General features: G+C 33.6%; 3 protein-coding genes and 1 pseudogene across 3 annotated transcripts; 1 reads left to right on the top strand and 3 right to left on the bottom strand.

Moving 5' to 3' along the window:
• Positions 1-1,452: 1,452 nt before the first annotated feature.
• On the bottom strand, positions 1,453-14,948 carry LOC120165460. Its single transcript, XM_039174971.1, has 2 exons — positions 14,858-14,948; positions 1,453-2,114 (listed from the first exon to the last, which is right to left on the bottom strand). Exons 1-2 carry the CDS (start codon positions 14,946-14,948, stop codon positions 1,453-1,455), a joined length of 753 nt encoding a protein of 250 aa, XP_039030902.1.
• On the bottom strand, positions 7,774-24,000 carry LOC120165238 (60S ribosomal protein L27-3-like). Its single transcript, XM_039174797.1, has 3 exons — positions 23,541-24,000; positions 13,440-13,445; positions 7,774-7,794 (listed from the first exon to the last, which is right to left on the bottom strand). The coding sequence occupies exon 1, from the start codon at positions 23,946-23,948 to the stop codon at positions 23,541-23,543; it is 408 nt and encodes a 135-aa protein (XP_039030728.1). The 5' UTR covers positions 23,949-24,000; the 3' UTR covers positions 7,774-7,794; positions 13,440-13,445.
• LOC120165458 lies at positions 16,570-17,419 on the bottom strand (annotated as a pseudogene).
• Positions 19,666-22,618, top strand: LOC120165237 (gamma aminobutyrate transaminase 3, chloroplastic). The gene is made up of 16 exons (XM_039174796.1): positions 19,666-19,845; positions 19,968-20,040; positions 20,142-20,239; positions 20,316-20,482; positions 20,583-20,621; positions 20,701-20,789; positions 20,878-20,954; positions 21,034-21,108; positions 21,208-21,255; positions 21,357-21,440; positions 21,513-21,600; positions 21,695-21,773; positions 21,869-21,959; positions 22,037-22,115; positions 22,243-22,358; positions 22,501-22,618. The coding sequence occupies exons 1-16, from the start codon at positions 19,777-19,779 to the stop codon at positions 22,576-22,578; spliced, it is 1,350 nt and encodes a 449-aa protein (XP_039030727.1). The 5' UTR covers positions 19,666-19,776; the 3' UTR covers positions 22,579-22,618.

Raw genomic sequence — 24,000 nt, 5'->3', positions numbered from 1 at the left:
AGTACTTGTAAGATTTGAATATATGTATTGACACTTTGATATTTAAGTATTTATAAGATAATTTATAAATATTTTATATTTTTTTTGTGAATTTTGACCTTTTTGGCGCTTCGTGTGCATAAAGCAAACGCTTTCGCTTAGCGTTTAGCGCTTTGGCGTCTAGGACCCTAGGCGCTTTACGCTTTTTAAAACCAAGATTAAGTGATATTGTTTAATATATTACATGTAATGCTATTTTTTAAAATTATCATTTAACTATAATTTTAATTTTATAAAAAAGGTTTACTTTATAAAATTAAGTTTAAAACATTTTATTTTTAATTATTAAAATAATTTTAATTCCAAAGTAATTCGACAATCATTTATAGATTAATATGGATATGTTAAAGGTGAGCAAGTAGATTAAAAGAGTAACATGTATGGATGGATCGGAAGGGATGGATGGGAGAAATCGTAAATTTTCCTATATTTTAATTTTTTGTATATTTTTTATTGATAATTTGTTTTCATCCCCTTAAAATTATATAAATTAACTTTAATATAAAATTTTATAAGTTCATCCTCAACATAAAATCATGTGTCCGTCCTTGATTACATACGTATACGCATACAACTCATATTAAAGAAGATAGTTATATATATATATATATATATATATATATATATATATATATATATATATATATATTATAAAACTTTACATTACGACGATAAGTACCACTATAATATTATAATTATTCAGGTAATATCATAATATACAATTACTCAAAGTCTATTTTTCAAATATTATAAGCATATAATTTTTTTTATATTATACAATTACTCAAAGTATAATTTGAAATTTAATTTTAAAATATTTTATATTCATATATTAAAGGATAAACTACTTGAATGACCACCTAACTCTGGGGTTAGTGTTGATATTACCACCATTTTCAAAATTTCGTCAATATGATTGTCGCGGCCGTATTTCGGTTAGGTCCAGAATTGGACTTCGACTTGAATAATTGGGTTAAAGTCGCCACCGATCATTTTAAAAACATTTAGGTGAATCGGACACCATCTTACTTGATCTGCGATTTACCATAAATATGTCGGGTTCGGGAGTCGGTTAAGGTCAAGGAATGATTAACACCCTTGAACCGCCCTTTCGGTACCAATTAATTTGTCGGTTGTCTTTAATTGCGAAAATTAAAAATTGAAATTGAAATTTAAAAACTCAATACAAACTAATTACCTTTGATCGATTGAAATTGTCCTAAAAATATCAAATTACTGTTAAATAATAGAATAACATAAAATAAGACGAGAAAAAAATATTAAATAAAAAATATTGAAGAGATTAATGATTAAATTAAAGTTAATTGAATGATGCAAAGAGAAAAAATCAAAGTTAGGGTATCAATTTAAAATAAACAAAGATGCTTTTTAATTAAATAGAACATTGCACGTTCAAACAATTAAATAGCATTGGTCTACTCCATTATTGAAATGCTTACAAGCTGAACTCAGTTTATCCACTGTTGCTACCAAAAGTTTCCTTGTGAAACTCAAAATAAGTTTGCTGTACACCAACTTTGGAGGAGCCGATAGAACTTCGGCCTCAATGGTGGAATCCTGCTCATCGCTGCATAAAAGCTCATCGGCTTCTTCAATGGATTGTGTAGTGACCGGAGGTTCTCCGAAGCTCATGTGGTTGTATTGCAATAATGAATCCTTGTCGAATTCATAACCTTGTTCTCTGGCTGCGTTAATCCATTTCTCAAACAGCCAAATAGGGTCCGAGCCTTGCAAACACGACGCATAAACGATTAATGAAGCAAGCTCCCGGGCGGCTTTAGGGCTGCAAAAGCGGTTACTTTTGTCGATTTTAGGAAGCACATCTCTGGATTTGTGAAATGATTGTTGGTCCTGGACCTGGAGTGCCATGGAAGAGAGTGAAGTTCGAGTTATGAGGCGTGCACGGAGTCGACGATTGGGCGGTGGAAAGCTCGGAAATGGAAGCTCCGGTGACTGGCGGCGTAATCGGAAATGGGTTTTGATGGTGTAATGACAGCTTAAAACACAGCCCAATTGGATTCCCTCTATCTTCCCCAAGACTTTTCCCCCTTTTTCTATCACAGAAGCACTGTTTAAATATTAAAAGGACAGCGCTTTTACCCTCCAAGAGAGCAGAACCCCCTTCACGTGCCCCCTTTAAAAAGCAAAAGGAAATGGAATTTGTTTTAGTTAGTGGGGTAGTGGCACGATGGAAGGGGAAATCAATTGTTTGTTGAGTAGTGTTTGAATATGTGAGGTAATGGTGGGGTAGTATATAAGGCATAAAAAAATAATAACAACAATAATAATAATAATAAATAAATAATATAATAAAAGGTTTTTGTAGATTCAGACAAAAATAGATGTCTATAGATGTCCCTCTTTGTACATTTTTGTGTTAACAAGAATAGGGCAAAGATGAAAAAAGACAATCAATTTTTGTTCGGTGCTTCTTGGAATTGGGCCTTTGTCTTCTTCTCGGTTTAAAGATTTCGGCTTGAAAATTCTTCCAAAAAGTAGTTCCTCGCTGTCATTGAGCTGAATGAAATCGAACTCGTAGGTCTTTGGCAGATAGCCCTTCTTGTCTTGAGCTATGCTGCAAATGATGGTGCCTTTGAGCTGAGTGTAAACGAACTCGAGGGTCTTTTTGTTTCAAGAGAAACATTTTCAAAGGGTTTATTTTTCAAAGAGAAACGATTTCAAAGGTTTTTTTTGTGTTTCAAGAGAAACGATTTCAAAGGTTTTTTTTTGTTTCAAGAGAAACTGTCTCTAGGGAGGCAAAATTTTAACATCACAAACTATTGGTTAGTGACCAAATTGTAAAGTTTCAGAATTTGGTGACTAAAGTAGAAGAATGGATTAGTTCAGTGATTTATTTAGAAGTATTTCCTAAAAGTTGTTAGTAATTATTAAAGGAACTAAATGGTAAAATGGTCATTTGATCATTTAAGGAATTAAAAATGTGATAGTGGGGATATATATTTTTACATGTGGGAGTGTAGGAAACCAAAAACAATGTTTCCAGAATTCTCTTCTCCTCCTTTCTTCTTTGTGCGTGAAGTTCTAGCTTAAAGGTGAGTTTCTTAATTAGTTGGTTATTTGTTGAATTAAAAGTTGGGTTATGATTCTTAGGTGATACTTAAGCTTAAGAAAAGCTTAAGTTATCTTAAAATCAAAAGATAAATGAGTTAGGGAAGATTAAAGATTTGGAGTTCTTGAGTGAATTTCCAGAATGGAGTTGATAAGTTGAACTTGAAGCTAAATTTGACTTGTCATCAGCTTAATTAAGAAGTATTAAGTGTTAGAATTGGATTTGAAACATGTGGAAAATAGGGTATGATTCTTGAAATTCCTAAAGAGAAGAGAATATTAAGGTTAAAGATGAGATAAATGAATATTAATGAGTTTAAGTATGTATATGTAAGTTAGGAATATGAAAGGGGTTGAAATATGAAGGATTTAATCCAAAAAGAATGAATTTTCGGGTTCAAAAAAAGGATTCTGGGTAGAGTGCATCGATGCATATTCATAGTGCACCGATGCATCAAGGTTAAAACCCAGAAATTGTTTGAAGGTGTATCGATGCACAGGTAGTGCATCGATGCACTCTTTTAATCTAAAAACATCGAATGCAATTGGTGCATCGATGCATAAGGCATGCATCGATGCATCCCAGTAATAAACAAACATCGAATGTATTTTATGCACCGATGCACATGTAGTGCATCGATGCACCGATAGGGAATGCATCGATACACTGTGCAGTGCATCGATGCATACCTTCATTAAAAGATGAAATGAGCTTTTCTTTTAGCCTAAGAAATGACAATTTAGAAGATATCAATTAGTATACTGATATGTATCAATGTTTATTATGATGTAGATATAGAATAAAGCTTGTTCCGGAACAATCTAAGGATTAAGATTGATTTAAAGCAAACAAGGCTGAGGTGAGTGCATATTCTCTAGTATATGTGGTTCAAGGGAAAATAAGACTTGTGATAAGTCTATTTTCAATAGTGAAAAACATGAATTCATAGAAGTATGTATTTGTATTTATATGTGTGCATGAGTATATGTGTTATTGATATGAATATGGTAAGTAAAAGGGATTAATGGTGATGATAAGAATAATAATAAGGATAATGAAATGATAGGTATATGTGAATATAGGTATTGATGTTTTTTGTATGTATTGTAAGATGATATGTTTATGTGATAACATGATAAGATGACAATGATTTACATGTCATATGAATACATGAGAAATGTTATGAGCCATATGAAAGAGAAAGTATATGTGATACATGAGGGTGAATCCTATGTTTATATGAATATGAACTCATATGAGAATTGACATGAACTACGTGATTACATGTATATGTGAATGAAACCATGAGCTTATATGAATATATGATATGGTTACATGAATATATAAAAGTATATAAAAGATAATGCCCATGTTATGTATCATGAGAGCTAGGGGTATAGTTGGCATATATGTATTCTTTGGAACATGTGTGAAGTCTGGTGAGACACATACTTGATCCTTGGCATATGTATATGATTCTTAAGGAATGATATGTGGTCCTTCGGGACATATATGTATTCTTTGGAACATGTGTGAAGTCTGGTGAGACACATACTTGATCCCTAGTATATGTATATGATTCTTAAGGAATGATATGTGGTCCTTATGGACATTATTATATAGCACTACGGTGCAATTCTACGCGACACTCCGGTGCAATTATATGTGGCACTTCGGTGCAATTATATGAGTTGTGGTGACAGCATTAGTGCACAACCTCTATGTACTCGCATATCTTTAGTTCTCACATGTGTATCATGGGCTATTAAATAGATAATATTAATAAAGTGATATGATAATATGTTTGTTTCCTTGTGGAATTTCATGTGTGATATTGATTGTACAAATGGTAACTTATAAGACCATATGATGAAAAGAATCAATGATAGTATATATATATAGTTTACATGACATGATATGTATATGTGCAATTGGTTATGGTATATGCTATATGATATGGACATAAGAAATCAAAGGAACATGAGATAAGAGATATGAATGATAATGACATATATGTATGCATATATTTGTTAAATGTAAAAGTATGAGTGGTATGAAATGATAGTAGTAATTGTTTAAGTATGATTATTAGTTACCATTTACCTTATATGTTTATATGCCTCACTAAGTCTTTGACTTAGCGTGTAAGTGATTTACACGTAGGTTTCGAGAAGAGTAAAGAGCAATGTAGAGCACGACAGGTCAATTCTCCTTACTAAAGATCAGATCAGAAAAGAGGTGAATAATATGTATTTTAGTATATAAAGTTCTAGTTGGCATGTTTTCAAAAGAATATATTGTTTAAACTATGAACAGTTTTATAAATGTTTTGAATACTTATATATAAATAAATAAGTGAAATATACATGCTCTGATTGGTTTTGTAATAATGAAAATGTCTTTTATGTAAATTAGTCATTTATATGTTATAAAAGTTTTAAATTACTCACTATTTTATACAAGTACATGTTTTAACAGGTCAATGTGACACCTCGGATTCGTATCCGGGTCGGATACGGGTTGGGGTGTTACATTTAATGGTATCAGAGCTACGGTTTAGCCGATTCTAGGCATCAATCGAAGTAAAAAGTGTTTTAAAAAGTATACATGCCAACATAAAGTGAATAATTTCTGATATGATAGTGTAAGGAGTGTATTGTCTTGCTAATAGAATTAAAATGTTATGTTATATTAGATGTATGATCATGAGAGCTTCCAAAGTGAAGCACAAGGTAATAGACTGAAGGTAATAGCATTCACATGCCCTGGCCAGGCAGGGAGAAGAGCGAAAAACCTCAGGAAGTGCCTGTATAAACTTAGGGAATGTCTTCACCATGTTGAAGAATATTCTGATGAATTTTCAATTTATATTTTTTTTAACTCATAGAATGAATGTATCGAATTAGTTGAAAAGTTAAGAGCACCCGAGTTCAAGGATGGATTTGAGGAAGGTTCTGTTGTTACAGACCTATGGTTAGATGATATGATAGAAGGTTTTTATTTCTCTAAAGAGGAGAAATTAAATTGAGTAGTTTTGTTACTACTTTGACAAGTTAGAGTATGGCAGATAAATGAAGCTCGAATATATGAGCTTGAAGCAAGGGAATTACCCATGCATGTGTATGAAAGTAAGTTTGATAAGTTAAGCAAATTTATTGTTGAATTGATTCTGATTAAAAAGGATACATGTGATTGATTGTTTAAGACTTGTTCCTTAAATTAAAAGAGTTTTACTGGTTTTGAAATTGTTCTCATTTCAAGAAATGGTTGATCGTGTTAAAGCTCTAGAGAGAGCTAAGAAAAAAGGATTGGAAAAAAAAATCTCAGATGATTAAGAAAATTAGTGCTTCATAGAATTTTAGCACCATCAAAGAAAGGTAGAGATTCTGGTTCAACTTTAAACCTGACATGAATTAGTTGTATTCTCCGTCAGAGAATCAAATCAGATGAGAGTTCGACAGACTCCAACAGTAGGTTTGATCTTGAAAAATTAAACAAAGAGTTAATTGAGGATAAGTCAGGGTTAAAGACAACCCTTGTGAATTGGGTTAAAAGCTCTTTTAGAAGTTATGTAAATCGAAGCAGAAAAAGTATTTTAAATGGATTAGATGAGTATTGAAATCTGGTGATTTATTTGAAACAAATGGAGGAATGGATTAAGTGCTTTGCTAGAGATTAAATAATGTAAAGGATAAGAAGTATTTTAAATGTATCAAGTGAGGTAAATACTGTTTTTTTATTTAAGATGGAAAGAGTTAGCGTGGGCTAACAAGATTATGGGACGGAATGTATTGAAATTACAAGATTTCAAGATATGGTAGGTTATGATAACCAAATATGAAGTGAATCAGGATACAGTTGTATACTGTGATTATAGTAAAGTGATAGAGTGAAGGAAGTGAGGATTCAAATGTTTGAGTAAAACTAAGGATTGATAAGAAGAGTTTAAGTATGGGTACATCAATGATCAGTTTATAAATAAAGGAAGTTAGAATGTTAAGCTTGAATAATGGAAGTGACATGGTGTATGAGATTGAATATTTATTTGATTAGTTGAGTAAACTATTGTTGAAATAATTCCGACTGCAAAGAATGTATATGAATGGTTTGATGAAGGTTTATGTTTTAGATTGGAAGAACCGATGTTGACTAACAGAGTTATAAGATAGTAGTGTATTAAAGTTAAAGGATTAGAAGATGATTTCGGGGTAAGCTAATAATGTATGGTGTGGATTGAGATATGGTTATGTATTTTAATCATTGAAATGAAAGGTAATAAAGGAGACAAGGCATAATAATGTATATGAATGAGAGTATGGGTTCAATAAGTGAATTACACTGGGTTGATTTTCACTGAAATGATGTTTATGATTAATTTGATCAGGGCTTACGCCCTAGATTGGAAAGTTGTTATTAATTAGCTGGAATGGCATGGATGTTAGAGTTATCAAATTTGAAGGAAACATAAAGTAAGTTAATCAAATGAGATACGAATCTGGATGTGGTTGTGTATTTTGATCATATAGATATGATATAGGCAAGGAGATAAATATTTATGTATTTTAAAGAAAATTTTGATGGAAGAAAATACAAGCAAGATGTGATAAGAATGAGGTTCTGTATAAGTGAAGTTGATTAGTAAAGTTATAAAGATATAATAAAGATTAGTAATCATAGATGAATTTAAGTGATAGGAAAAGAGTATGTGAACATGAAAGAAAGATATGATTGGTGTATAAGAAGATTTTGATTTATGAAGGAAATGAAAGGATGAAGTTTAAAGAATCAGATGTGATAAAGGTTATGTTGAGATATAGATTATAAGTTTAACTAGAAGTAAGAAAGGTATGTCAGGTGATATGAGAAATTGTTTAGTTATGCAAAGTGTATGTTTAATCAGTTATGATGAAGATTTAAGGTTATGTTTCTTGGTTAAGTGGATGTAGTCAGAGAAATGAAGAAAGATTTATATGTATTAAGGAAGTTTTGGAGTCAGTCAAGTATGGATGAAATAAAAGTTTAGTGATTCTTGAAAGACAATTGAAGATTGACAAGGAATTTGATTGATTTACGAGTTTGAGTAATAAGAATTAATGTTATTGTCTATCTGATAAGTGACATGATAGGAGATATAAAGTAAACAGGTAGTCGAATAATTGAAATGATAAGAACCAAGTTATTAAAGATGATACAAAATATTAAGTTCAGAAAGCAGCATGAGAACGTTAGAAGATATGTTCTTCTCAGGATGTGCAGTGAAAATTCTCGAATTTTTAAAAGGAGGGGAGATTTGTAACATCCCAAACTATGGGTTAGTGACCAAATTGTAAAGTTTCAGAATTTGATGACTAAAGTAGAAGAATGGATTAGTTCAGTGATTTATTTGGAAGTATTTCCTAAAAGTTATTAGTAATTATTAAAGGAACTAAAGGGTAAAATGGCCATTTGATCATTTAAGGAATTAAAAATGTGATAGTGGGGATATATATTTTTACACGTGGGAGTGTAGGAAACCAAAAACAATGTTTCCAGAATTCTCTTCTCCTCCTTTCTTCTTTGTGCGTGAAGCTCCAGCTCAAAGGTGAGTTTCTTAATTAGTTGGTTATTTATTGAATTAAAAGTTGGGTTATGATTCTTAGGTGATACTTAAGCTTAAGGAAAGCTTAAGTTATCTTAAAATCAAAAGATAAATGAGTTAGGGAAGATTAAAGATTTGGAGTTCTTGAGTGAATTTCCAGAATGAAGTTGATAAGTTGAACTTGAAGCTAAATTTGACTTGTCATCAGCTTAATTAAGAAGTATTAAGTGTTAGAATTGGATTTGAAACATGTGGAAAATAGGGTATGATTCTTGAAATTCCTAAAGAGAAGAGGATATTAAGGTTAAAGATGAGATAAATGAATATTAATGAATTAAAGTATGTATATGTAAGTTAGGAATATGAAAGGGGTTGAAATATGAAGGATTTAATCCGAAAAGAATGAATTTTTGGGTTCAAAAAGAGGATTCTGGGCAGAGTGCATCGATGCATATTCATAGTGCACCGATGCATCAAGGTTAAAACCCAGAAATTGTTTGAAGGTGTATCGATGCATAGGTAGTGCATCGATGCACTCTTTTAATCTAAAAACATCGAATGCAATTGGTGCATCTATGCATAAGGCATGCATCGATGCATCCCAGTAATAAACAAACATCGAATGTATTTTATGCACCGATGCACATGTAGTGCATCGATGCATCGATAGGGAATGCATCGATACACTGTGCAGTGCATCAATGCATACCTTCATTAAAAGATGAAATGAGCTTTTCTTTTAGCCTAAGAAATGACAATTTAGAAGATATCAATTAGTATACTGATATGTATCAATGTATTATTATGATGTAGATATAGAATAAAGTTTGTTCCGGAGCAATCTAAGGATTAAGATTGATTCAAAGCAAACAAGGCTAAGGTGAGTGCACATTCTCTAGTATATGAGGTTCAAGGGAAAATAAGACTTGTGATAAGTCTATTTCCAATAGTGAAAAACATGAATTCATAGAAGTATGTATTTTTTATGATTTATATGTGTGCATGAGTATATGTGTTATTGATATGAATATGGTAAGTAAAAGGGATTAATGGTGATGATAAGAATAATAATAAGGATAATGAAATGATAGGTATATGTGAATATAGGTATTGATGTGTTTTGTATGTATTGTAAGATGATATGTTTATGTGATAACATGATAAGATGACAATGATTTACATGTCATATGAACACATGAGAAATGTTATGAGCCATATGAAAGAGAAATTATATGTGATACATGAGGGTGAATCCTATGTTTATATGAATATGAACTCATATGAGAATTGACATGAACTACGTGATTACATGTGTATGTGAATGAAACCATGAGCTTATATGAATATATGATATGGTTACATGAATATGTAAAAGGATATAAAAGATAATGCCCATGTTTTGTGTCATGAGAGCTAGGGGTATAGTTGGCATGCCAAGAGTCGAGGGTCTATGTGGTCCTTCGAGACATATATGTATTCTTTGAAACATGTGTGAAGTCTGGTGAGACACATACTTGATCCTTGGCATATGTATATGATTCTTAAGGAATGATATGTGGTCCTTCGGGACATATATATATTCTTTGGAACATGTGTGAAGTCTGGTGAGACACATACTTGATCCCTAGTATATGTATATGATTCTTAAGGAATGATATGTGGTCCTTATGGACATTATTATATGGCACTACGGTGCAATTCTACGCGGCACTCCGGTGCAATTATATGTGGCACTTCGGTGCAATTATATGAGCTGTGGTGACAACATTAGTGCACAACCTCTATGTACTCGCATATCTTTAGTTCTCACATGTGTATCATGGGCTATTAAATAGATAATATTAATAAAGTGATATGATAATATGTTTGTTTCCTTGTGGAATTTCATGTGTGATATTGATTGTACAAATGGTAACTTATAAGACCATATGATGAAAGGAATCAATGATAGTATATATATAGTTTACATGACATGATATGTATATGTGCAATTGGTTATGGTATATGTTATATGATATGGACATAAGAGATCATAGGAACATGAGATAAGAGATATGAATGATAATGACATATATGTATGCATATATTTGTTACATGTAAAAGTATGAGTGGTATGAAATGATAGTAGTAATTGTTTAGGTATGATTATTAGTTACCGTTTACCTTATATGTTTATATGCCTCACTAAGTCTTTGAGTTAGCGTGTAAGTGATATACACGTAGGTTTCGAGAAGAGTAAAGAGCAATGTGGAGCAAGACATGTCAGTTCTCCTTACTAAAGGTCAGATCAGAAAAGAGGTGAATAATATGTATTTTAGTATATAAAGTTCTAGTTGGCATGTTTTCAAAAGAATATATTGTTTAAGCTATGAAAAGTTTTATAAATGTTTCGAATAGTTATATGTAAATAAATAAGTGAAATATACATGCTCTGATTGGTTTTGTAATAATGAAAATGTCTTTTATGTAAATTAGTCATTTATATGTTATAAAATTTTAAATTACTCACTATTTTATACAAGTACATGTTTTAAAAGGTCAATGTGACACCTCGGATTCGTATCCGGGTCGGATACGGGTTGGGGTGTTACAAAAATTTTGTTTCAAGAGAAACATATTTAAAGGTTGGTGTTTCTAGAGAAACTGTCTCAAGAGAGATAAAACTTTGTTTCAAGGGAAACTGTCTCAAGAGAGACAAAATTTGTTTTAAGAGAGACAAAACTTAGTTCCAAAAGAAACTGTCTCAAGGGAGACGAAATTTGTTTCAAGAAATACATATTCAAAGATTTTGTTTCAAGAGAAACTGTCTCAAGGGAGACAAAATTTGTTTCAAGGGAAACTGTCTCAAGAGAGACAAAATTTGTTTCAAGGGAAACTGTCTCAAGAGAGACAAAATATGTTTCAAGAGAAACTTGTCTCAAGAGAGACAAAACTTTGTTTTAAGTAAAATAGTCTCAAGAGAGACAACCCCTTATTTCGAGAGAAATAATCTCAAAGGTGGTTTATAATCTGCTTGTTCGTGCATGTTAAACAAATCCTTTCAGAAGCTCTAATCGTTAACTTAAGGAAGTCAAATCTGTGGATGTCATGTTTGCTGTGACGCTAAATCACTTCATCGGGCACAATATCTTTCTTCGTGAAGTTGAAATTATAGATGGCTCATTCGCTATGAAATTGAGCTTTTAATTGGACGTCATTCGTTGTGAAGTTAAAATCCACACTGAAGATGAATATTGCTGGTGGGTACGATTCCCTTCGTCGTGAAGTTGAAACCATGGATGGCCCCTTCGTTGTGAAGTTAAGCCTCAAATTGGATATCCTTCGTCGTGAAGTTGAAATCCAATCTAAAGATGAATGTTGCTAGTGAGCACGATTCCATTTGTTGTGAAGTTGAAACCGTAGATGACCCATTCGTTGTGAAGTTAAGCTTTAACTTGAATATCATTCGTCGTGAAGTTGAAATCCAAGTTGAAGATGAATGTTACTGGTTAGCACGATTCCCTTCGTCGTGAAGTTGAAACCGTGGATGAACTATTCATTGTGAAGTTGAGCCTTAACTTGAATATCCTTTGTCGTGAAGTTGAAATCCAAGCTTGTATTGTTTCGAGTCCAATATCATTCGTCGTGAAGTTGAAATTGGCTCTGAATGAAACTGGGAAGCCCCTTCGCCGTGAAGTTGAGCTTTGAATTGGATATCCTTCGTCGTGAAGTTGAAATCCAATCTAGAGTTGGCACGATATCCTTGGTCGTGAAGTTGAAATTGTGGATGACCCCTTCGTTGTGAAGTTGAGCCTTGACTTGAATATCCTTCGTCGTGAAGTTGAAATTGACTCTCAACAAGACTCGAAAAGTTGTTTTTTCGTCAGACAGTCGCCCCTTCGCTGTGAGGTCGAGCAACTACCGTCAACTTTTGAATGTGATTTTGAATCAAGTGTTTTTCGTCTTGAAGTTGAAACTTGACTCAAAAAGCTGCAAAAAATTATGTATGCTAAAAATGATAAATGTGATGCTCTTAAGTATGTCTAAGATGCATGTAACATGAATTAATTATGTTTTTTCTTGGATGAAGCCTCACTTTTTTCTGCTGGTTTTGTCCTTGGGATCGACTATGCCCCATTTTCTTCTCAAGTTGTTGATATTATCACAAGTGTTATCTGGTCTCTCAGACCGATTGTTTTAAGAAATGAGAAATGCTCGAATTTGGCATTGTTCGTTATTTCTTCAATAGAGGCAAAATGAGCTTTAACAACTTTAAGGACTTTTCACATTTGAGACTATCCTGTTTGAAAATGTTTTTTTCCCATTCTCTTATTTTAGGAGGAAAAAAAGATAAAAATGTAAAATTATGTAAAACATTGCCCCTCAATCTAGGCTCGCAATCGAATCAAATCATAAACATGAGTTCAAAGAATATCAAATGAATCAATAGCTCTTTTAATGCTTTCAGAGTTATAGCTCTTTGACAAATATTCAAGTGGATGAGTTGGCTTTAGGTTTACCTAAGGTTTCAGCCATTAAAAAATGTCATTTTTCGGTTGTTGCAACATGTTTTTTCTTTGGCTTGCCATTTTAATTGGATGTGGACAAAATGACGCAACTAGCATAATCGATTACTAGACCTTCAATTTCGGTCATATGAAATCTTCCATTTGTTCAAGCTTTGTAGGCTCCTCTAACAAAGGCATTGAAAAAATATCGGTCTAAAAATAAAATTCTTGAGTGCTTGTGTGAAATTGACTATAACAGGTGTTCCTTAACTCCCTTTGTCCATCATTACCGAAAATTTCTTATTTAGATAAATTTGATTTAATTTGTCATTGCCTGACTAGCCGAATCCATAAAGTAGGGGCGTTTAACCAATTGCTTTAGAGAGAAAGCTTAATATTATAATAACTTTTATCAGGTTTAATTGAAGGGTTGATCTCATCACAAAGTCTTCGGCCTTACAAAAGCAGTGGAGCAAACACCGAATTACCAAGTGTCCGAGCAATGTCATAGTTTGAATGCAATCTATTCATAAAGCCAGGGCTTTCGAGTTTACTCTATAACCAAATGCCTTAGTGGAATAACTCAGCTTTACGGATTTAATTTCTTAAGATTGTCAAGAAGAACCTGTTATAGTCTAGGTGTTTGTTGAAAGTAAAAAAATTCATCTTTAGAGTTTAATTTCCGAGCAACTGACCTAAACTAGATTCACCTACTCGACTATTCCATATGTAAAGATCATGATCATCATTGAACGTCTTAAATAAAAAGTATAGTAATTGTCATAGCAAAAGATGTCCCATGTTGTCTGCACCTATGCACCTCTAAATACCAAGCCTTATGAAGGGAGAAGGCTATATTGGTTATTTGCAAGAGAAGAATATGGTGTTCGAGTGTATATTCTGGGTAAGGTCAAAGTCCTTTGTTTTGTTACTTTGTCAAAGATCTGTAACTCTGAATCATTTACAGAGTTTTTTTTAATTCAGATGATATTAAAAGAATTTCAAGTTGTAAATTTAATTCAATGCTCAGCGCAAATTCATTGAAATGTCCTCATAAAAAGAAATATGTCAAAGTTCAAAAACAAGTTACAAAAAGAAATATGAGAAGGTTCAAAAAAACAAGTCCAAACAGGATGTTGCAAAATGGAATAAATCCTCATTACGATGCCCCACTTGCCCAAGGAGCATTCATTTGATTCAAGCCAGACAACTGTGAAATAATCTGGTCAACCAATAAGTCTTGGTTCCTAGTGATAGAATCCAAGGTACTTTGTTGATTTTGATTTATTTTCTTCCAGTTGTAATCTTAGCATGTTCTCTTCAAGTTGAGAAATCTTTGCTTCCGTTTTCCTTTACGCGAGTGTTGTGAGGATGACACGTGTCCGAAGCTTGTGGAGGTACGTCCAGTGTTTGTATCCCTTTGTTTATGAAAATCTTTTGTTAGTTCGTGTGGATGCAATGAAAAAAGAAAAATTATGCGAAATATGCAAGAACGCATGATGCATGAAATGTTCGAGGCATTGATCTAAAAATACGTCTGTTGTTATAAATAATCCTTATTGGGGATAAATGTGTTACGTCTTAGGAGACAAAAACATTTTAAAGGTATATACCCCGAACAACTTCTGACAGATTAATTCATCTTCCGTCTTTTTCTGTCACTGGTTGAATGTCCTGTCGAACATTTCCGGCTTATCTGGCTAAACTGTGCAAGTGACAATTGCTTGCTCCTAAAAGTCTCGAATGACTGCATCTCCCGCTTTCACTTTCTGCTGAGCCTGTTCCTAACGAAAGCGCCATTGGAGCCCTCCATCGATAGTAACTATCCAAAGATTATCTGCATGTTTCTTGAATTTGTCAACAGTGGTCTCCAGTTTAGCTAGAGTTTCACCATCTTGTTCTTGCTGTCTTTGAAGGGATTCTCCAGGTCAGTAACCTTCTTCTCGTATGCCCTTGCAAATTTTTAACAACTCAAAAAGTTGACTTTTGGTGTGCTCGGCGTAAATCTCGGACCCTTCTGAACTAGACTTTTGTGTTTTTCACCTCTTGTATTATAACCCCTTTGTCCATTAATGTAAATTATTTACGTTTAATGAACACGTTTTTGGTGGATCAACACCTCTTTTGAATGAATGACGCAAAAGATAAAAACAAAATAAAAGAGAACAAAAATGAAAAAGGTTAGTAAGGTAAATCAAAACAATAATGAAAATGAAAAATTCTACCCCGCATGATATCTACCCCACATGCTTATTATTCCTACCCGGACATTATCTCTATCCCGTAAGTTGATTTCGAACAAGTCATAACCGCATAAATTTCTAGTTCACATGCTTTGAACAAAAAATAAAGCAGGAAATAATCAAAACAACCTAGGGTTTGAAATGAGGTTTTGGGGTGGGCTATAATTCCCTGCAGTCTCTTGGTTTAGGTTATAAAAAAAAGGTACCCGAGTTCTCCTTACCGGTGCTCCCTTGGGCTTGCCAGACCTTTAGTCCTAAGCCCATTACAAGCTTATGTGGACTAAATTAAACTCGAGAGGAAACATTCCTTTATGTTTATGCGAATAAATTCACACGAAGACATAAGTTATATGAATCCCGAAGGCTACTTGCTAGGCATGTACGGAGAATAAATTCTTACGAAGGCGTCGCTTTCACCCCTACTTAAAAAGGGTTCAGAGCTCGAGTATAGAGCCATAGAGAGAAACTTTTCAAAAATATGAAATCATTGAAAAAACGTCAGTACAACTATTTATTTGAAAAATAATCAAAGGTAAATAATTGGAATCAAATAAATAAATTAAAATTAAAATTTGTAATTTTCGCTCAAAAAGACAACCAAAAATTAATTATGGCCTGACTCACTTACATGTCCCCAGCAGAGTCGCCAAGCTGTCGCGGCCGTCTTTCGGTTGGGCCCGGAATTGGGTTTCGACTTGAATAATTGGGTTAGAGTCGTCACCGATCATTTTAAAAATATTTAGGTAGATCGGACACCATCTTACCTGATCTGCGATTTACCAGAAATATGTCGGGTTCGAGAGTTGGTTATGGTCAAGGAAGTATTAGCACCCTTGAACTGCCCTTTCGGTACCAATTAATTTGTTTGTTGTCTTTAATTGTGAAAATTAAAAATTGAAATTGAAATTTAAAAATTCAATACAAACTAATTACCTTTGATCGATTGAAATTATCCTAAAAAATATCAAATTATTGTTAAATAATAGAATAAAATAAAATAAGATGAGAAAAAAATATTAAATAAAAAATATTGAAGAGATTAATGATTAAATTAAAATTAATTGAATGGTGCAAAGAGAAAAAAAATCAAAGTTAGGGTACCAATTTAAAATAAACAAAGATGCTTTTTAATTAAATAGAACACTGCACGTTCAAACAATTAAATAACATTGGTCTACTGCCATTATTGAAATGCTTACAAGCTGAACTCAGTTTATCCACTGTTGCTACCAAAAGTTTCCTTGTGAAACTCAAAATAAGTTTGATGTACACCAACTTTGGAGGAGCCAATAGAACTTCGGCCTCAATGGTGGAATCCTGCTCATCGCTGCATAAAAGCTCATCGGCTTCTTCAATGGATTGTGTAGTGACCGGAGGTCCTCCGAAGCTCATGTGGTTGTATTGCAATAATGAATCCTTGTCGAATTCATAACCTTGTTCTCTAGCTGCATTAATCTATTTCTCCAACAGGCAAATACGTTCCAAGCCTTGCAAACATGACGCATAAACGATTAATGAAGCAAGCTCCCGGGCGGCTTTAGGGCTGCAAAAGCGGCTACTTTTGTCGATTTTAGGAAGCACATCTCTGGATTTGTGAAATGATTGTTGGTCCTGGACCTGGAGTTAGGGTTTTAAAAAACGGTCCGCGATCGCGATTTCGTCCGCGATATAATGGTTTCGTCGTTGTCCGAGTTACTCGCGACGGCCGTAATAGCGTCCGCGACAACCGTAATAGCGCCCGTGACGGCCACAATCACGATAAATCCGAAATAACCGAAAACGCAACCGCGACCGCGATTTAATTCCCTGCCTGGAGTGCCATGGAAGGGAGTGAAGTTCGAGTTATGAGGCGTGCACGGAGTCGACGATTGGGCGGTGGAAAGCTCGGAAATGGAAGCTCCAGTGACTGGCGGCGTAATCGGAAATGGGTTTTGATGGTGTAATGACAGCTTAAAACACAGCCCAATTGGATTCCCAACATCTTCCCCAAGACTTTTCCCCTTTTTCTATCACAGAAGCACTGTTTAAATATTAAAAGCACAGAGCTTTTACCCTTCAAGAGAGTCGAACCCCTTCAGGTGGCCCCCTTTAAAAAGCAAAAGAAAATGGAATTTGTTTTAGTTAGTGGGTAGTGGCACGATAGAAGGGGAAATCAATTGTTTGTTAAGTAGTGTTTGACTGAGTGAGGTAATGGTGGGATAGTATATGAGGTCTACAAAAAAAAATATTAATAATAATAATAAAAAAAATATAATAAAAAGTTTTTGTAGATCCGGATAAAAATATGTGTTTACAATGATCATATAACTATGTAATTGGTTTTAATATAGCCACCTCTCGTTAACATTTATAAAATTTGTATAATTACATATTTGATCCTTAATATTTGTACATTCAATCAATTTGGTCTTAATTTTAATTTAATTGAATAAATTAACCCTTCAATAGGAGGTGACATGTATTAAGGATCAAATATATAATTAAACAAATTTTGTTAACTGCCACGTAAGCATTTTCGTTAAATATTAATGACATGTGCCTATATTGAAACCAATTAAATAATTAAATGATCATATTGACGATATTTTGAAAGTGGTGGTAAGATCGACACGAAATAATTAGGGGTGGTCATTCAAATAATTTATCCTTTAATATATGAATAAAAGAAATTCATGTAACTACAAATATGTATTGTTTATGATTATAGAAAATCATTTAAATTAGAATCAAATAATATAATAATATTACAAATATTTATAATTAAATTTAAATAGAAACTCGAAAATTTGACTCGACTCAACATAACTCGAATTTTATAAATCCGACTTGAAAAAATTTTAAGTCAACTTTGAGTTATAAAATAGAACTCGTTAACTAGAAATTTTTTTACTCAACTCGACTCGACTTGATTGAACGCTCACCCCTAAAAATTAGTAAGTAAAAACAAATAACATTAGGTTGAATAAAGTCTAAACCATATTTATTAGAATCAATTACATCTGTAGTTACGTTTGTGTGTACGTTATCAATGAATGTTTAAGAAGAATATTAACTACAACTTCCTTCCTACTCAAATAGTCTCTTTTTGATTTTTTTGGTAAACTTTTTTTCAACTTTGATTTATTATTATTTAAAATTTATTATTGATAAAAATATAAAAAATATATTTTAAAAATCTTCAATCAAGTAGTTTTAAAATATATTTTTTTCAAAAATATTTAAAATAATCATGATCAAAATTTAAAATTTTAACTTTTAAAAAATAATAAATGTCAAATTTAGTGGAACAAATGTAGTAATAAAAAACAGACGGTATTAGGTACAATAATGTTTAAACCATGTTTACTAGAATCAGTTATGTCTGAAGTTATATTCATAATGAGTCATTATTAATGATTAAGAAATATTTTGAACATATATTACATTTTAATCATCTTAAATTATTCAAAAATTATTTCTATCAATAGGGTAAAGCTGAAAATGGAACGGATTGTTGTTAACTGATTTTTTTATTTGTATTTAGTAAATACAATGTAATATCTGTTTAAATACTCTCAACTATTTGATATTGAACACTCATATCCTTGTATACGTAGTGCTCAAACCCGAAATCTCAAGGAGTAATAATAATCTCTTAACTACTTGGTTCGCTTGATTCGTGTTTAACTGTTAAATAATTGAAAGTTTGGATAAAAGAATACAAGATTCAACCGGTTGAGCTTCTTTGTATTTTTATAAAAAAAATTTGCAATTTTTTTCTTTTATTCAAAATTTTAAAAATATTTAACGAGAAGCTTGGATGAATAAGTAGATAAGTGGATACGTGTGGAGTATTAATTTGCATGTACCAGATCAAATCAACCATAAAAATAGCCTATAAGACTGTGAAGGAGTGTTTAAACTGTTTCATTCCCACAACGCTCTCTCATTTGCATGAATTTCCTTCAACTCAAATCAAAAAGAAAATGGTTTCTGTCAAATTCCTTCGATCAACTCTCAAAACCCAGGTTCCGAATCTTCATCACTCATATATTTAATCTTTCTTTTCTTATGTTTGTACTGTTTGATCATCTCTTTGGTTTAAGAAAAACCAATGTTGATGGTTTCTTTCCTATGTTCATGGATTCTATATATATATATATATATATTGTGTGCATGTATGTTTATATATGTATATATTCTGTTTGGCTTCCGAGAAAAAACTGACGCCATTTCTATTTGCAGCTTGGATCATATATAACGAATGCTCCTGCATGCAGAAGCTTTTTGGAGCATCTAATTAAAGGTTCATCAGTTTCCAGATTATACAGCACCCGGCAATATTTTAAGGGACATGATATGCTGGCTCCATTCACAGCTGGGTGGCAGACCACCGATGTGAATCCTTTGGTTATTGAAAGGTCTGAGGTATGCGTCTAGGGTGTCCTTTTTTAGATTTTACTTGGATTTGAATACGTGTTCGACACGAATATGCATACGAGCTGAGGCCTGCAACACAATATAAGAAAATTCAATTTTGGTCTTGCAAGGGGAGCTATGTGTATGATATCAATGGAAAAAAGTATTTGGATGCTCTTGCTGGTCTGTGGTGTACATCATTAGGTATTGTCGATTTCGGTCCGTCGAAGATCAAATTAAATGCTATGATTTGTTTCGAAAGACGAAATGTGTTCGGTCCCTTACGACTGCTACATCTTCTGCAGGTGGAAATGAACCTCGGCTTGTTGCTGCTGCAACTGCTCAATTGAATAAGTTGCCATTTTACCATTCGTTCTGGAATCGAACAACGAAACCGGCATTAGTACTTCATCGATCCATCTTTCTTTGAATCAATCCTACGATATTTTGCTCAGGTTCTGATAGCATTGATCTTACAGGATCTTGCCAAGGAACTTGTTGAAACTTTTACTGCAAGCAAAATGGCAAAAGTATTCTTTACCAATAGTGGATCTGAAGCAAATGATACACAGGTGAAGCTTGTTTGGTATTATAATAATGCACTGGGAAGGCCGAAGAAGAAGAAATTCATTGCTCGAGCCAAATCGTAAGATTCGACTTCTCAGCTGATGACACTGTTAGTCACTGCTTCTCTGTGTCATGGCATGAATACTTATATATCATCCTTTCTCTTGAAATTTCTTCAGATACCATGGCTCAACTTTGATATCAGCTAGTCTTTCAGGGTAAATTTATTTGGTAGAAATGCTTTTACTCAGTAATTCAAATCCTTGGGGTTTTAACAAACAGATTTACCATTCACAGACTCCCTCCTCTTCATCAAAACTTTGATCTTCCAGCTCCATTTGTGTTGCACACAGACTGCCCTCATTACTGGCGCTATCATCTACCAGGTTTTCACTTTTTACCCATTTGTTCATACATATTTACCTTTGGAGCTTAAACTGATCATAGCCATGTTTTTTTGGTTCATTGTATCAGGTGAAACCGAGGAGGATTTCTCAACCAGATTAGCCAACAATTTAGAAAATCTTATCCTGAAAGAGGGTCCAGAGACGGTAATTACCGCCCTTTAGCAACTAGAAGAGACTCGTTTTGTTCGTGTAGCTGATCTTATCTGGTTTTTTTCATATTCAGATTGCTGCATTCATTGCTGAGCCTGTGATGGGAGCTGGTGGTGTTATACCTCCTCCTGCTACTTATTTCGAGAAGGCAAGTCTTCAATGGCTTATTATCATTATGAACTTGGGAATGTCTCTTGAAACTTATATGCAGTTTCTTACTGATGTAACCATTTCAAGCATCATTCAGGTACAAGCTGTTGTGAGAAAATATGACATACTTTTCATCGCAGACGAGGTATTCTGCTGTTTCTTCTATGTCATTCGAACTCTTCACCTGAATCTCGAAAAGGCTTTCAAAGTCTGATGCATAAGTTTGCTTCTGTGCTTGGTGTGCAGGTTATTTGTGCGTTTGGAAGGCTTGGGACAATGTTTGGATGTGACAAGTACAACATAAAACCAGATCTTGTTACATTAGCAAAGGTGAAGCTGTAACAAAATTTTGACCCTCACATGATTAGTTCTCATATATTTCTGCATCTACTGTTATTTCAGGCACTTTCTTCAGCATATGTGCCCATTGGAGCAATCATGGTGAGCCCTCAAGTTACAGAAGTCGTTTATTCTCAAAGCAACAAGCTCGGTAAGTTGGTACCGGAAACAAACTTGTATCTGACACTCACATTCTCGTATGAGTGACAGTGTATGCAATTGTTTAATTTTGACTCATCTTTCAGGTACTTTCTCTCATGGATTCACCTACACCGGGCACCCCGTAGCCTGCGCTGTTGCAAATGAATCGATCAAGCTCTACAAGTGTGTTCCATCCTCGATCAAAGTAGAAAATATCAAAATAATTTCGAATCTTTTGGAATAGTTAAATAAACATGTCCATATGAACATCATTGCAGGGAAAGGAATCTTGTTGAGAAGGTGAAGAGGATATCCCCAAGGTTTCAAGATGGTTTAAAAGTATTTTCAGACAGCCCTATTGTTGGAGAGGTGAAATTCTGCATTTCACATATACTTTACTAAGAATGCCGAGAACTTCGAATCATAATCATTGTTCGGTTATGCAGATCCGTGGTACCGGCTTGATTCTGAGTACGGAATTTACGGACAACAAGTCACCTACTGATCCTTTCCCTCCTGAATGGGGCAAGTCCTATTTTCCTCACTCACATAGATACCATTGAGTGTGTTTCCAAGCCATTTGTTGATGTCGGATGGGGTCAGTCTTTTGAGACGTGCTCCGGTAACAAATCACTGATGATTTTGTATGCAGGACTTGGTGCATATTTTGGGGCACAGTGTGAGAAGCATGGGATGGTAGTACGTGTTGCAGGCGACACCATAATGATGGCTCCACCATTTATAATATCTCCTCATGAGGTTGATGAGGTAAGTTGAAGGGTCTTACAGTCTTACTACTATCTAGTCGATTAAGTCGGTCGGCTCCGATAAACGATCGGAAAAGTTAACTTAAATCGTGAAAATTGAATTAACCGAAACCGACTTAACAGAATCTAATTGCTTTGCACAGTTAATAAACATATATGGGAAAGCATTGAAGGCGACTGAGGAGAAGGTGAAGGAACTCAAGTCTAAGCACAAGAAATAGTGATCAGTTTTCTATTTTGGTGATGATGCTGAAAATTATGCAAGCCTTTATCATTGGGGAATCAATAAAATTGTTCAGTTTAAGAAATTAAGATATTCAAATTATGTCTAAGTTTAGAAAAATTAAGAATATATTTAATTTTAAAATATAAAAATGCAAACAATTATTAAGATATTCAAAATATTTGACATAAAAAACTACCAAATTAATTAAAAAAATCAGTTTAATGACCATATTGAGCATAAAAACTGTACAAGGACCATGTTGAGTTTTTGTGAAAGTTCGAAGGTTTTAAATTCATTAAACTAAATTTTTTTCCCACAATTATGATTTTAATCCCTCAACTTGTATAAAAATTAAAGTCGGGAAAACTGCTGAACCAGCAAAATCAACATTTCGATAGTTGAACGAATAGGTCTATTGTGGGACAACTTAATCTAAAACTAAAATTAATTTACAATGAATTTTAATTTAAAATATTAGTTATTAAAAATAAAAAATCACATAATCAATAATAATTTCGGTTATAATTAAGAATGTAACATTATAATATACTTTAAAAAAATTAAACAATTAATAATAATTTATATTACTACCGAAAATTATTGTTACCGAAAATATCTTAACAATAACTTCTTGTATTTTCCATTCGTCCTAACTAAACATTGAAGACTTATATAGCAGAATACGCTTAAAAGTTACGATGATCAATTATTCAACTCCAGTTCAGCATCAAAATATGAAACCTCAGTGATAATTCAAAAGTGGCGAAACAACAAAGACGTGATCCTCAACTTTCCATATCGATCTGCAGTTCTACAGCTAAGTGATGCGTATAAAGCAGCCAAAGAAGTGCGATCACATATAGTTCAAACATAAATGAGCAAATCACGTTATCTCATCGAAAAAGATTCAGATCCGTATTCAATCCAAAACGTTTTAAGATTATATGATCGAAACACTCAAAACCTAAGCTTGGTAAAGAACCACCTGTTTTTTCCAGTCTTGAACCTCTCTTCAAACCTCTGTTTGGTAGCCTTACACGCAGCCACTTTCTTATCCTTCGTCTGAAGCGCATCGACGGAGACCGAGTCTTTCAAGTCCACGTCGAGGGTGTAACGCGTGGGCATCAGGTGCTGATAATTCACGAGCATGACGAAGCACTTGACGCGCGATTTCTTGGCCGTTTTCTTGGCGGAGTCCTTTCGTATGACCTTGCTCGGGTAATTTCTTATCCCTGCAACCAAACAGTGGCCGTAGGGGCGGTCGCGTGTGCCTTCGTCGAAGGATCGTACGATCACGGCCTTGCGACCGGCGTATCGACCCTGGAGGATGATGACGGCTTTGTTGGGCTTTAGAAACTTAACCATGGCGACGGCGGCTTTTGATTCACACCTCGCGCAGAGCCCTAACTCGAGAAAG

The sequence above is a fragment of the Hibiscus syriacus genome, unplaced genomic scaffold (genome assembly GCF_006381635.1).
Source record: "Hibiscus syriacus cultivar Baekdansim isolate YM2019G1 unplaced genomic scaffold, ASM638163v2 tig00111582_pilon, whole genome shotgun sequence".
NCBI classification, from domain to species: domain Eukaryota; kingdom Viridiplantae; phylum Streptophyta; class Magnoliopsida; order Malvales; family Malvaceae; genus Hibiscus; species Hibiscus syriacus.
Note: the sequence above shows the minus strand (reverse complement) of the source record. Positions and strands in the feature narration are given on the sequence as shown.